The sequence below is a fragment of the Bubalus kerabau genome, chromosome 2, assembly GCF_029407905.1.
Source record: "Bubalus kerabau isolate K-KA32 ecotype Philippines breed swamp buffalo chromosome 2, PCC_UOA_SB_1v2, whole genome shotgun sequence".
NCBI classification, from domain to species: Eukaryota; Metazoa; Chordata; class Mammalia; order Artiodactyla; family Bovidae; genus Bubalus; species Bubalus kerabau.
The window spans coordinates 184,929,760-184,943,173 of NC_073625.1; the positions used below are offsets into that span (position 1 = coordinate 184,929,760).

General features: G+C 41.7%; 1 protein-coding gene across 1 annotated transcript in view; it reads right to left on the minus strand.

Moving 5' to 3' along the window:
• NEK11 (NIMA related kinase 11) overlaps positions 1-13,414 on the minus strand; it is a 265,196-nt gene that overhangs the window by 57,163 nt on the left and 194,619 nt on the right. Inside the window, exon 15 of the mRNA XM_055569707.1 lies at positions 7,770-7,830. Coding sequence (XP_055425682.1) covers positions 7,770-7,830 — 61 coding nt within the window. The remainder of the gene's footprint in view (positions 1-7,769; positions 7,831-13,414) is intronic.

The following is a 13,414-nucleotide window of genomic DNA, read 5'->3' on the forward strand; positions in this document are numbered from 1 at the left end:
TAATGAGAACACTCTAGTACTGATAGAGGATTAAGAAGCTAGATCAGTAGGCCAAAAACAGAGGCAGAAATAAATAACATCCAGGAGTTGGAATACAAAAAATAATTTAAATTGAAAAAATAGATTTTATTGGTGTAAAAACCTCAAGTGTGTAAAATAAGACAATAGCAATTATAGAATGAAATTTAGGAGGCTATACAGAAAACACTCTTAAAAAACAGTGGAGGAGGAATGAATTAGGAATTTGAGATTAATGCATACACACTACTATATATAAAATAGATAACCAACAAGGACCTACTGAATAGCACTGAGAACTATACTCAATATAGCCTACAAGAAAAGAATTTGAAATCTAAATCACTGTTCTGTGCACCTGAAATTAACATAACATTGTAAATCAACTATACTTCAATAAAAAAAGGAGGGAATAAATAAAAATACTGAATCACTATGTTGTACACCTGAAAAACTTTTAGATTATACTTATACTGTTTTGGTCAATTGTACACCAACAATTTTTGAAAAAATTAAGCTGAAAAACTTTAAAAAAAAAACCAGAACAGCTATTAATATATAAAAGTCAAGTAACCTTTGCCTACTTAAAAAACAAAAAATTCCCCCAACAAAAATCCAAAAGAGACAATAAACAGAATTAATAGACATAAAACAGACTTGGGAAATTTTGCTACACATATGATAAAAAAGGGGGTATTGATATTTTTATAATAATTCAGCTTAATACATTGAACACTAAGTCAAGTGCAACGGCAGTGACTATTTCCACACAAAAGAGCATGGGATATTAAAGATCCTAATAAATACCTTTTACAAAGAAAAGACTTTGTTTAGGAAAAATAATAAAAAGTAGCTACCAAGACAGTTCATGCCATATTCACTAGTGTGATGATCTGAATTGCTCACCATTCTCAGTCAGCCTGTTCCTTCTCCCTGTTCCTAGATCTGTTTCTCCCTGTCCTGTCCTTTCCACCTGCAGGGCCTTCCTCTCCATCTTTTCATGGCCACATCTATCCTCACATCATGAACAGTCTCAGATGCTGCCTTCTCCTTGAAACATCCTTGGTGGCTCCATCCCCCAACTGAAAGCCATCCCCCCACTTTCTGAATCCTAATTCTCTTGTTACATAGTTATTTAGGCCCTTGTCTTGGTTCTTCTCTGAAATCTTAAGCCTTTAATGGCAGGATCCAGGCCTAACACACCATTGCCATCTACTACATTCCTCTACAAAGTATATAAACTTTGATGAAATCCTAATGTGCAAGTAATAAAGGAATAAACGACTGCTGAGTTTCTTTCTTAGCTAGGTAAACTTGATTCCTGGAACTTTTTTGTAGACAATAGGAAAATACAGAAAGTTCTTTGCTAAGAAGATGCTACTAAGAGTGATTAATAGTACTGTTTTAGGAATGTATTTAAATTACAAAGCCTTTCTCTACCTCCTTCCCATCACCACACACCTGTCAAATGAATGTGCCTGGCATGGTAGCAGACATATAGCAGGTTCTCTGTAAATCACCACTAATTCTGAATCTATTTTAATCTTTCAAGTTTCAAAGAACTTCTAGAAACTATTAAATTTTTATCAGATATAAATCTATAAAGACAGAAGGGATAGTGGCAAGTTTTGCGCATGCACAGCAAAATGATCCAAGTGGTTTTTAATCCAAAATATCCCTCCTCTCCTCTGGATGCAGTGGTTTCAAAGTGTCAGTAACCAAAGATAAGACACTATGTTGAAATCACTCTAATTATTACATGAAATTCTTTTCTGTCAAGGTGAAAAGCTCAATAGTGAAAGGTTAAATGGCTGTCAGTCATCCCTACATTTAACAGCTTAGAGTATGAAGAGCTTAAGCAAAGGAAGTTTTGAAGGGATTCCAAAGCCCTGATGTCTTCTCTGGTCTCTATCAGTCATATTGTTTAATGGAGATTAAACAGTAATTACCAGCATTCAATGGAAGAGCTGAAGGGTAACAAATTTCAAAAAGCCAAACTGATCAGACATGTTAACACACTAAAGAAATCATAATGGACAGTGAGGTTTGGAAGCATCTCTTGCGTTCTAATGACTTCTGTGACAACATCCTGCTTGGAGGTACAAAACAAGCCTTTTTATAAATAGTTCACCCGACTTGTATCATTCTGCTGATGACTTCTCTATACAAGTACAGCTAATTTCCCAGTCGTTAAAAGGGCTAAACTTCATTTGTTGCCTTGGTTCCTAATCTGGTTACTAAGAAACACAGAGACAGAATTTTCTTTTTAAAGGAAAACAGAGGTCATCTTTGGCCTTTACTGGCTAGTGATGGGCCTGAACAGTTACTATAGCAACACCATGTGTTGTCTGCGGAATGACAGCCCATAATCAGTCCCCCATCTCAAGTCACTTCTTTCAAAACATCCTCCTTATTGTTTGTTAAAGCTGATTGTTTTCTGACCATGCTTAAGAACCAGTGGTACCCTAGTCCACACAATAAAGTTCAAGGTCCTTAACCTGGCACCAAGGTTCCCCATGGGCTTGGTCCTGTACATCCAGATTTGCTGATCCCTTCCTCATACCTTACACTGAAGCAGCACCAGCCTTCTTGAGAGTTCCATGGATACACCCAGTTGTTTCATATTTCTGAGCCCTCTACTGCTTGATCCTTTGTAGGGAACAATTCCTCTTTCTGACCACTTGGCTACTCCACTTACCTTTCCATTCATTCATCGAATGACTCTTGAAAATTACTGTGTGCCAGGCTATGTGCCAGACTCTGAAAACACTGGTGTGAATAAGATCTTGTCCTGGTCCTCATGGACCCAGGCAATCATAAGCCTTCGCCTCCTCTGTAGAGCTTTGCTCCAGCTGCATATCCAGAGTGGACCCCTCCTAACCATCTCCCTTGTTCCCAGTATGTGTTATCCTCCTCACAATGCCCTGTAATTACCTGCTCCCTGACTAGACTGGGAGCTCATCAAGGGAGGGACCTTGTTTTCTCCATCACTCTGTGATACCTGGCTAATCATATGTGTGTTATAAACATAATAGGGAAGAAAGGAGGGGTGGGGAGATAGGTAGCACATTTCAACCATCAAAGCTGCATGTTTTGAAGCATCTGCCTTCAGTGAAATGGCTGTTGCCTGCATCTCTGGCTGTCCCCCAGACACCCCAGGCATTTCTGGCCTTTCCTATTCCCTTAAAAGGTGTTTTGTTCTCCTTTCCTCACCTAATTCTATCTAGGATCCCTTAGCATTCTGTTCATGACTGGCCTTGCCTTCTTGTACTCCATGGGGAACTTTGAGGGGAATTTAGGGCTTCAGAAATGAAGTGCCTCCATTTGGGAGGATATGTCCTCCATGCATAAAAGAAGCACCAAGTGGGTGACACGATTACCAAGCTTTGTGCTGGTCTATCCAGGACCACACTTGGTGGCTGGGACCATGTTGCAAATAGGTTTCAACATCTGAATCTTCATACAGTGCCCCTAACCCACCTAAATGTCTGACACAGATGCTGAGGATGACGAAAAAATACAATATTGGTTCTAACAAAGCTCAGTAACTCTTGTATACAGTGCCAGATAGCCCAGCAGACACTGACATAACTATAAAAAGAATAAAATTCCTAGAAGAAGCTATTTTCATTTGGGCTTATAATAAAGTTCTCTATAATTTTAAGAAATATATATATATAAAGAAATATATATATTTTTAGTTTTAGTAGCATTTTGTTTGAATTATAAATTAGGGTGGATGTGCAGGATAAGAATCTCAGGGCTTAAGGGCATTAAATCCATGGCTCTCAAAGTATGGTCTGGATCCAGAATATCAGCATCACCTGGGAACTTGTTAGAAACAAATTCTAAGGCACACAGTGCATCTGCATCTTCCCAAGGCCTTTAAGTGATTCCGATGCCTGTTTAAGTGTGAGAACTACCGGTTTAAAGGCTGTAACCTGACCTTGATATGTTCAGGAGACTCAGATACTGAACCTGAAATTCAAAAAGCCACCTTCTAATTGGGGATCCCTTGAAGCTCCACAATGTTTTCTTATCCACCCTCTCCACTCTCCAGGGACACAGGAACGGGAGGCATCCCTGGCCCTGTTTCACATGGAAATCAAGCAGCCTGGGGTAAACCGCTGCCAGCAGCATCTTCAGGGCAACAGTTACAACATACTCGGTCCAAAGAACCAGAAGGATATTTGCATCTGTTGTCCCTCCTCTCTTGTCCAGGGTTGGCAGAAGCTCTTGAAAATGTTTGTGGAAGATAATTAAGACCTGGCATGCTCAATGGACAACTGGATATGGCCATTGCACAGGCTGATGCTGCCTGTGAGTGAAGTGTGTTGATCATCAGTTCAGTTCAGTCACTCAGTCGTGTCCAACTTTGTGACCCCATGGACTGCAGTGCGCCAGGCCTTCCTGTCCATCACCAATTCCCGGAGCTTGCTCTAACTGATGTCCATCGAGTCAGTGATGCCATCCAACCATCTCATCCTCTGTCATCCCTTTCTCCTCCGGCCTTCAATCTTTCCAAGCATCAAGGTATTTTCCAATGAGTTAGTTCTTTTCATCAGGTGGCCAAAGTATTGGAGCTTCAGCTTCAGCATCAGTCCTTCCAATGAATATTCAGGACTGATTTCCTTTAGGATTGACTGGTTGGATCTCCTTGCAGTCCAAGGGACTCTCAAGAGTCTTCTCCAACACCACAGTTCAAAAGCATCAGTTCTTCAGTGCTCAGGTTTCATTATGGTCCTACTCTCACATCCATACATGACCAGTGGAAAAACCACAGCTTTGACTAGACGGACCTTTGTCGGCAAAGTAATGTCTCTGCTTTTTAATGTGCTGTCTAGCTTGGTCATAACTTTTCTTCCAAGGAGCAAGCGTCTTTTAATTTCATGGCTGTAGTCACCATCTGCAGTGATTTTGAAGCCCAAGAAAAAGTTTCTCACTGTTTCCATTGTTTTCCCATCTATTTGCAATGAAGTGATGGGACCAGATGCCATGATCTTCATTTTTTGAATGTTGAATTTTAAGCCAGCTTTTTCACTCTTTTATTTCACTTTAATCAAGAGGCTCTTCAGTTTCTCTTCACTTTCTGCCATAAAGGATGGTGTCATCTGCATATCTGAGGTTATTGATATTTCTCCAATAAGTCTTGATCCCAACTTGTGCTTCATCCAGTCTGGCATTTCGCATGATGTACTCTGCATATAAGTTAAATAAGCAGGGTGACAATATACAGCCTTGACATACTTCTTTCCCCAATTTGGAACCAGTCCATTGTTTCAAGTCTGGTTCTAACTGTTGCTTACTGACCTGCATACTGATTTCTCAAGAGGCACATCAGGTGGTCTGATATTCCCATCTCTTGTAGAATTTTCCACAGTTTTCTGTGATTCACACAAAGACTTTGGCGTAGTCAATAAAGCAGAATTAGATGTTTTCTGGAACTCTCTTGCTTTCTCTATGATCCAACGGATGTTGGCAACTTAATCTCTGGTTCCTCTGCCTTTTCTAAATCCAGCTTGAATGTCTGGAAGTTCTTAGTTGATGTACTGTTGAAGCCTGGCTTGGAGAACTTTGAGCATTACTTTGCTAGTGTGTGAGATGAGTGCAATTGTGCGGTAGTTGAAAACTATAGAACTACTGCCCAATTGCATTCAGTGTCAGTCATGGAGGGTTCCTGTTTAAGTGTCAGGGCTTATACTCTGACATACTGAAGCTTCTATTGCCCCTTGGATCCTGTTAACATTCAGACATATATGAAAAACCATGATGGTTAATAAGCTCTAACTGTGACTGTGGTTGACAAATCTCCCAAAGTGCAGTTAGAGCAAAGCAATTACTGCCTACCTGAGCACGCTCATGCCCAGTGAGCCCACATGAGGGGATGTCTTCATGGCTCCTGTGTAATGGCAAAGAAGCTCCTGGAATCCAGAAAGCCATCATACTCTCATCTGCAATGAGCGCCTCCCCAGACAGGTGTTTCTGAGGCTTGCTGCCCCTCATATCTGTGTCTGGCAGGCCATTCCTCCCTTTTCGCCTTCCTACACACACTTAGGAGTTTAGCTTTCACCTTTCCCTGTTCCTAAATCACTCACCACTCACCCATCTGCTTTCTGTCTTCTCAAAGTCACTAAGAGCCCTCATCTGCTCCCACCTCTTCTCTGGTTCCCTTTGTTTCTGAAGGTTTATATCAGATTTATTCCATCGTTGTCACTTCGGTGGCACTCCTGGCAGAGATGAATGTGTATTTTTATTCCAAGTCCTAATGCTCACTTATAAAATCATACGGTCTTGAAGGAAATTTAGATATCATCTATCCAATCCAGCATTTTATTTTTTTGCAGTGGAATCTTTTTTTAAGACACAATCTTATGTTGAAATCTAATTTATAAAACAGATAAGAGTGAAACTATTTTGGTTGAAGCTGGGAAAGGAGCAGAGTCTGCATCTAATTTCTCTTAAAATATTTAAAAATATTTGTTAAGGGCCTCTTTTGTACCAAGGTCTATGTTAGACAGGGCTTCTGTCCCTGTGCTTCTCAGGGTCCCCCCTCCTTGCTAGCTTCTGCAGATCCCCAAGGAACCCAATTTGAAAATTAATGAGCTAGTCTAACTGAGGTCCACAGAGACAGACAGTGCTTCGCCAAAGGACAGCCTACCTGGTCTGCTAATTTGAAACTTGGGATAAATGCACCTCATAGTGTTACTGTTGGACAACTAAACAGGTCACAGGATGATGACCAGGAGAAAAATCCAGGGAGCTGTGTTATGAGTGAGGCTTCTCACATACAGATGTGGAAGAAGCTAGAAAAAGGCTATAAATTGTGCATACACGCCTAACAAAATATTGGTGAATGCTGGCACACATGAAAACTTCATCTTTATTCCTGTGATTCCCTTTGAAGGGACTGCTTTTGGTCACACAATTAAAAAATTTAAAATAAAAATTCACCATCAAATTTCAAAGAAAAAAGATCTCACCCCTTTTCACCCAGGACCTATAAAAATTATCCCTTGGCATCCCTGAGGGACTGAGCCCTCGTGAATACCAAAACTTGGGGCCCCTCAAGCCCCTGCACACAAAGGCTGGTACAGTGAATACAGGCGGCCCTCAGGGCTGAAGGTGCTTCCATCCAGGGCACGTTCCATCTGGGGAAGCAAAACCTGCAGATGACAGACTGTATCCTCTGATATTCTATTTCTGTCGGGTGACAATTATTATCAGTGCTGGAAGGGATCCCGGTTGGGTTTGTTGGGTTAAAAAAGGAAGAAAATAAGAAATAGGGTTTTATCTTTGAAGCACAGCAATCCCATTCATCAGGACCAACAATGCTAAAGAAATTTTAGCTCTGTTTTTCCGACCAAATCTCTTCCAGTAACTGGCTGACCTTCAGAATGATGATATTTTCAGCTTGAATGAATGTAGTGTTTCTACAGGACCGGTGAGGTAGAAAGATTCCTCTCCCAGAAAACCTGTAAAACCTATTATTGCATCCTCCTAGACCACCACTGGATCACAGTGGACCACTGAATTTAACGATTTCATCCTTGGACACCCAGGGTCACTGAACAAGGATAAACAATTCTTCTTTGCATTTCCTGGCCCGTGGGCCAGACATTCAACCTCTGTTGGCCTGTCTCATCTGTCAAATGAGGAGATTAGACTAAAATATCTAAGCTTTCTACTTGTTGGATAGTCCAGTAGATTCAGTAGGTATCAGTATATTTTGGAATCTGAAGAGACTTACTCACCTAGAGTGGTGCAGCCCAGCACGTGCTCCAAACACCTGGCCAGGGCTTCAGTATCACTGTCCTGTCAAAACAAGAGAGATTTATTTCTCTGGGTGGTAAATGTGGAAAAATGTTCTTGCTACATGTAGGCAAGAGAAAACACACAAAAATCTAGTTGCAAACTTATTGTATGATTGCATTTTTTGAAAAGAAAATTCTATATGTGTAGCCACATCTTCTCCCTCATGGCAATCTATATATTAGTGTCTATTGTCTATCTCTCTGATAGGAAGAGCATACACTAAAAATGTTAACAGCAGTGTGACTATAAGGTGCGGTTAAGGGGATATATTTATTTTCTCCTTTGTGTGCTTCTGTCTTTTGTACATTTTTATAATAAATATTATTTATTTAAACTATAAAAATGGTAAATACTTTAGAATGAAGAGAAAAAGGTTTCATTCAATCTATACTAAATACCACAGGAATCAGGTGAGCATTTTTCTCTAGACAGCATCTCTACCATTCTTCTTTGGAAACCCGTGGTCTTCAAGGAGTCATAAGTCTAAGAATTGTACTTCTTATTTAACTCTCAATAAGAGTCAAGCACCCCCATGAGGATTTTGAGGGGGAGAATCCCAGAACTGTACTTGATAACAAATACCATCTTTAATGCAAAATAAACATCTAAGGCTGGAAATATCCAAAGCAGCATCATAATGATCAGGGGAATATAAGATCTTAATTATTTTCAGGTTTGTTATATTGAGAGAAATTAATAATTTATGGCTCACCTACTCTATTTCAAAACAAGCTACACATTTCATACTGTAGTAATTGTGGATTTTAGAAAAATGCACTGTAGTATAATTTTCCAAGCAAGAGTACTAAAATGGGTAGCCATTTCCTTCTCCAGGGGATTTTTCCAACCCTGGGATCAAACCCAGGTCTCCTGCATTGCGGGCAGATGCTTTACCATCTAGGCCACCAGGGAAGCCCTGTAGTATAATAGATTACCCTAAAACATTATGTAAATATTGGTTTTCATTTTATAACATGTGGTGGGGGTTGGGCAGCCACTTTTTATGCATGTGGTAACACCCTGCATTGCTTCATTTTCCCAAATGAAAGAAGAGTGATGAAGAAGCTATCCCTGGTGAGTGTTGGTCAGCAAGGCCAAAGCACTAATTGAACACCCCAGTGTGCAGCCCAGGAACAGGAAGGCAGGTATCAGGCACAGAAACGGAAGTAAGAAAAACAGGTCCCTCCCTTCTTCTATACTCTTGCGGTCTCCAAACTTAACAGGGGCAGTCTTGAGACAGGAACTTGGCAGAGACATCCTCTGCAGGAAGCAAAGCAAAGCACACATCTGCATATGCAAGTAATGGTGCCAACCAGACGAGCTGGATCCAGCCTGGCTGCTCCACTGACTGTGCTGGCCGAGGCCAAGTAGCTTGACTTCCCAGGTTGTAGTTCCTGCATCTGTGATTATTGTTTTTTAGGTGCTAAGTTGTGTCTGAGTCTTTGTGACCCCACTGACTGCAGTATGCCAAGCTTCCCTCTCATTCACCATCTCACGGAATTTGCTCCAACTCATGTCTATTGAGTCGGTGATATTATCTAACCATCATCCTCTGCCTCTCCTTTCTCCTTTTGCCCTCAAACTTTCCCAGCACGAGGGTCTTTTCTAATGAGTCAGCTCTTTGCATCAGGTGGCCAAAAGTATTGGAGCTTCAGCTTCAGCACCAGTCTTTCCAATGAATATTCAGGGTTGATTTCTTTTAGGATTGACTAGTTTGATCTTGCTGTCCCAGGGATTCTCAAGAGTCTTCTCCAACACCACAGTTCAAAAGCATCAATTCTTCAGCACTCAGCCTTCTTTATGATCCAACTCTCACATCCATAGTACTGGAAAAACTACAGCTTTGACTCTACAGATCTTTGTTGGCAAAGTGATGTCTCTGCTTTTTAATATGCTGTCTATATTTGTCATAGCTTTCCTTCCAAGAAGCAAGCATCTTTGAATTTCATGGTTGCAGTCAACATCCACAGTGATTTGGGGGCCCAAGAAAATAAAATCTGCCATTGTTTCCACTTTTCCCCCATCCATTTGCCATGAAGTGATGGGACTGGATGCCGTGATCTTAGTTTTTTGGATGTTGAGTTTTAAGCCAGGCTTTTCACTCTCCTCTCTAGCCCTCATCAAGAAGCTCTTTAGTTCCTCTTCACTTTCTGCCATTAGAGTGGCATGTCTGAGGGTACTGATATTTCTCTGGGCAATCTTGATTCCAGCTTGTGCTATTAGAGGCTAAATCAGATGATGGTTAAGCAGCCTTCCAGCTCTTAAACCCTATTTTCCTGTGTGTCTGAGCCATATGCACAGAAAAGCGTGGTAGATTGCTTTCAAAGTGGCTGCAACCACCCTCCCATCCCCGTGCTTCTATGCCTGTCCTCACATCAAGAGGGGGCGATCTTCTGTCACCCCTGTGGCTGGGCCTGTAGCTTGCTTTTGGGCCACAGAAAGATGCAGAAGTAATGCTGTGACTTCTACAACAAGGCTTCATGAGGCATGTAGCTTCTGTTTTGTACTCTTGGCGGCCACCAATCACATAAAGAAGTCCAGGTTGTCTTCCTGGAAAGATCCCCTGGTGAGAGCCCTTGGAACATGAAAAGCCACAGGAGGAAAACAGAGACCCCCCCAGCCAACAGCCAGCACCACCATTGGCCGTGGGAGTGAGGCCACTGTGGACCCCCCAAGACAAGTTCTCAGCTATATGCAGCCTCAGGAGGGACTCAGCATCACGTGGAGCAGGAGAGCTGTCACGTGCAGCCCTGGAAACATAGAGTCATTAGAAACAGGAAATCATATTTTAAGCCACTAAGTTTCAGGGCATTTTGTTGTACACTGAAAGATAAGTGAAGTAGGACTTTGAGGTCACTGACCAAACACTGTATTTTCTACATTTATATCCCAGCACCAGCACAGACCCTGGCATATGACAAACGCTAAGTCTCATCTGTTTGGGTCGCCTCAACTTCTGTGATTTGCAAAGAAGGAAAATAGAAGAATGGCCTGAACTCTGGGTTCTCCCCTACTCAAAGTATTTCATTCCTGGGGACATGGAGGAATGGAGGTTTTTCAAAAGCATGCTGCTTCTTAATCCAGTGGCCTGGTCAAGTTAACCCCTCCAAGCCTCAGTTTCCTTAATTAAAGTGATGAGAATTACAGTTTCCATCTCAGGGCTCTTATAAGACACATCAAGTAACACAAAGCCTTTACTATAGTATATGGCTCACTGAAAATACACAGTCAAAAAGAGAGTTCAGTAGAAGAGGACAGGATGGACACAGGACAGAGACACTCACTGTGGTGGCCACACAGCATGAAAAGTCCTAGGAAGCACCTGAGTTGAACCAATGCAGCAGAAACAGCAAGAACCAGAGACAGGACTGCAGGAAGCACCCAAATGACTGGACACATCAATCACATCTTCCCAACACAGAAGTTAGGAGCACTGCTCATGCAGGTGGGGAGGGCAGAAAGAAATAACTCTAAAACTATAGATGGATGAACGAATACTAACTTTAATTAAGGTATTAATAGCTGCCATTGTTGTACCAGCTTAATTAAACTCTAATTAAATTAATTAATTTAAACTCTACCAGGTTTTCTATTTTTCTCCCCATTTAACAGTCGAGAAAATTGAGGCACAAACCTGGTTCCCTAATAGCACCAAGTTCCTGCAACTCGTTAGACATGCAACAGGCAGTATTTCCAGGGCTTGACCTCCTAGCCACTCCATTATACGTGCACAGAGAAGAAACTGGGGTTCTTAACCCAGAGCAGCTCATGATGTTGTTGGAGAAACTAGGGTATTGACTCAAGAGAAGACCTAAGAACAATTCCTGGGGATATATATATATATATATACACACACACACACATATATGGAGAAGGCAATGGCACCCCACTCCAGTACTCTTGCCTGGAAAATCCCATGGATGGATGGAGGAGCCTGGTGGGCTGCAGTCCATGGGGTCGCTTGGAGTCGGACACAACTGAGTAACTTCACTTTCACTTTTCACTTTCATGCATTGGAGAAGGAAATGGCAACCCACTCCAGTATTCTTGCCTGGAGAATCCCAGGGATGGGGGAGCCTGGTGGGCTGCTGTCTCTGGGGTTGCACAGAGTTGGACACGACTGAAGCGACTTAGCAGCAGCAGCATACACATATATAAATAAGATAGGGTGTAGCCTGGAAATGAGATGCAGCTAAAGAGGGGGAGGTGGGAGGGGTGGGCTCTTCATTAGCAGCCTCTGACTCCAGATGGAAAGAGCAGTTTAAACAGAATAACAATGCTCATCTAAATATGGCCTCAACCCGAGGGGTGTGCTGTCTCATAGTGGAGTAAGCAAATCCAGCCATGATCCCTGTGGGCACTTGGGACTTTGGCTGACTTCCCTTCCTGCCTTTGGAGACTGCAACACCAGAGGTCATGGGCAATGACCAAGCTGAACCTTCATTCTCAACAAGGGACACATCATTTTCTATCTCTAGGCTGCAGAACAGGGTATTAGAGTTTAAGGTGACAATTACCTATTGAAAACTTTGTAAAATTTTGAAATATTTTCAGACTTACAGAAAACTTGCAAAAATAGTGTGAAAACTCCCACTTACCTTTTTCCCTGATGTCACTGCTATACCAAATTTATGTTATCATTCCATCTATCCACATACATCAAAGTTTCTCAACCAGGCACTACTCATATTTGAGCTGGACATTTCTGGCTAGTGCACTGAGAGATGTTTAGTTTCAGCAACATCCCTCCCCTTGAGCACCAGATGCCAGTAAGACACTCCCATCAGCCCTTCCTTTGATTCTGAAATTGGAAAACCAAAAATGTCCCTGGACATTGCCAAATGCCTAAAAGGGGCAAATCTCCCCTGGTTGAGACAAACCAACCTATGTCCATCTCTTTCTCCACGTACATATTTTCTCTACTGGTCAAATCTGGAAAAGGCTAAGGATCAACATAAACAATACTAATGGTTATAAATGGCTTCCCTGGTGGCTCATATGGTAAAGAATCTGCCTGCAATGCAGGAGACCTGGGTTCAATTCCTGGGTCAGAAAGAGCCCCTGGTGAAAGGAATGGCAACCCACTCCAGTACTCTTGCCTGGAGAATCCCATGGACAGAGAAGCCTGGCAGGCTACAGTCCATGGCACTGCAAAGAGTTGGACACGACTGAGTGACTAACACTTACACCTTTTAACATTTGAATGAAATTTTGTCTATTTTGACAAAGAGACAATTTATAACAAAGATCAGGTTCTACATTTTTCATATAGTAGTTTAGGAAAGGCGTTAAAGAGCTTGTTTTACTGTGGTACGATTTAATGTGGCAATCAGCTCGTTCCTAGTGTTCTGGAAATTATCATTTAATGAACACAAATGATCTCAATAGAAATACACTCACCCCATGAGAAAAAGGGGGAAATGGAAATGAACTCCATGTTTCTTGGGTCTGTACCGTGTTTGTGCTCAGCAAGAATTGCAGTCATGAAAAAGACCTTTTGGGAATATATCATGGCTGGTGCAATGCAGGAATTATGCTGCTGATTGGAACTTCTGCATCTTCTCCTTGCTTCACAGTTTAAATT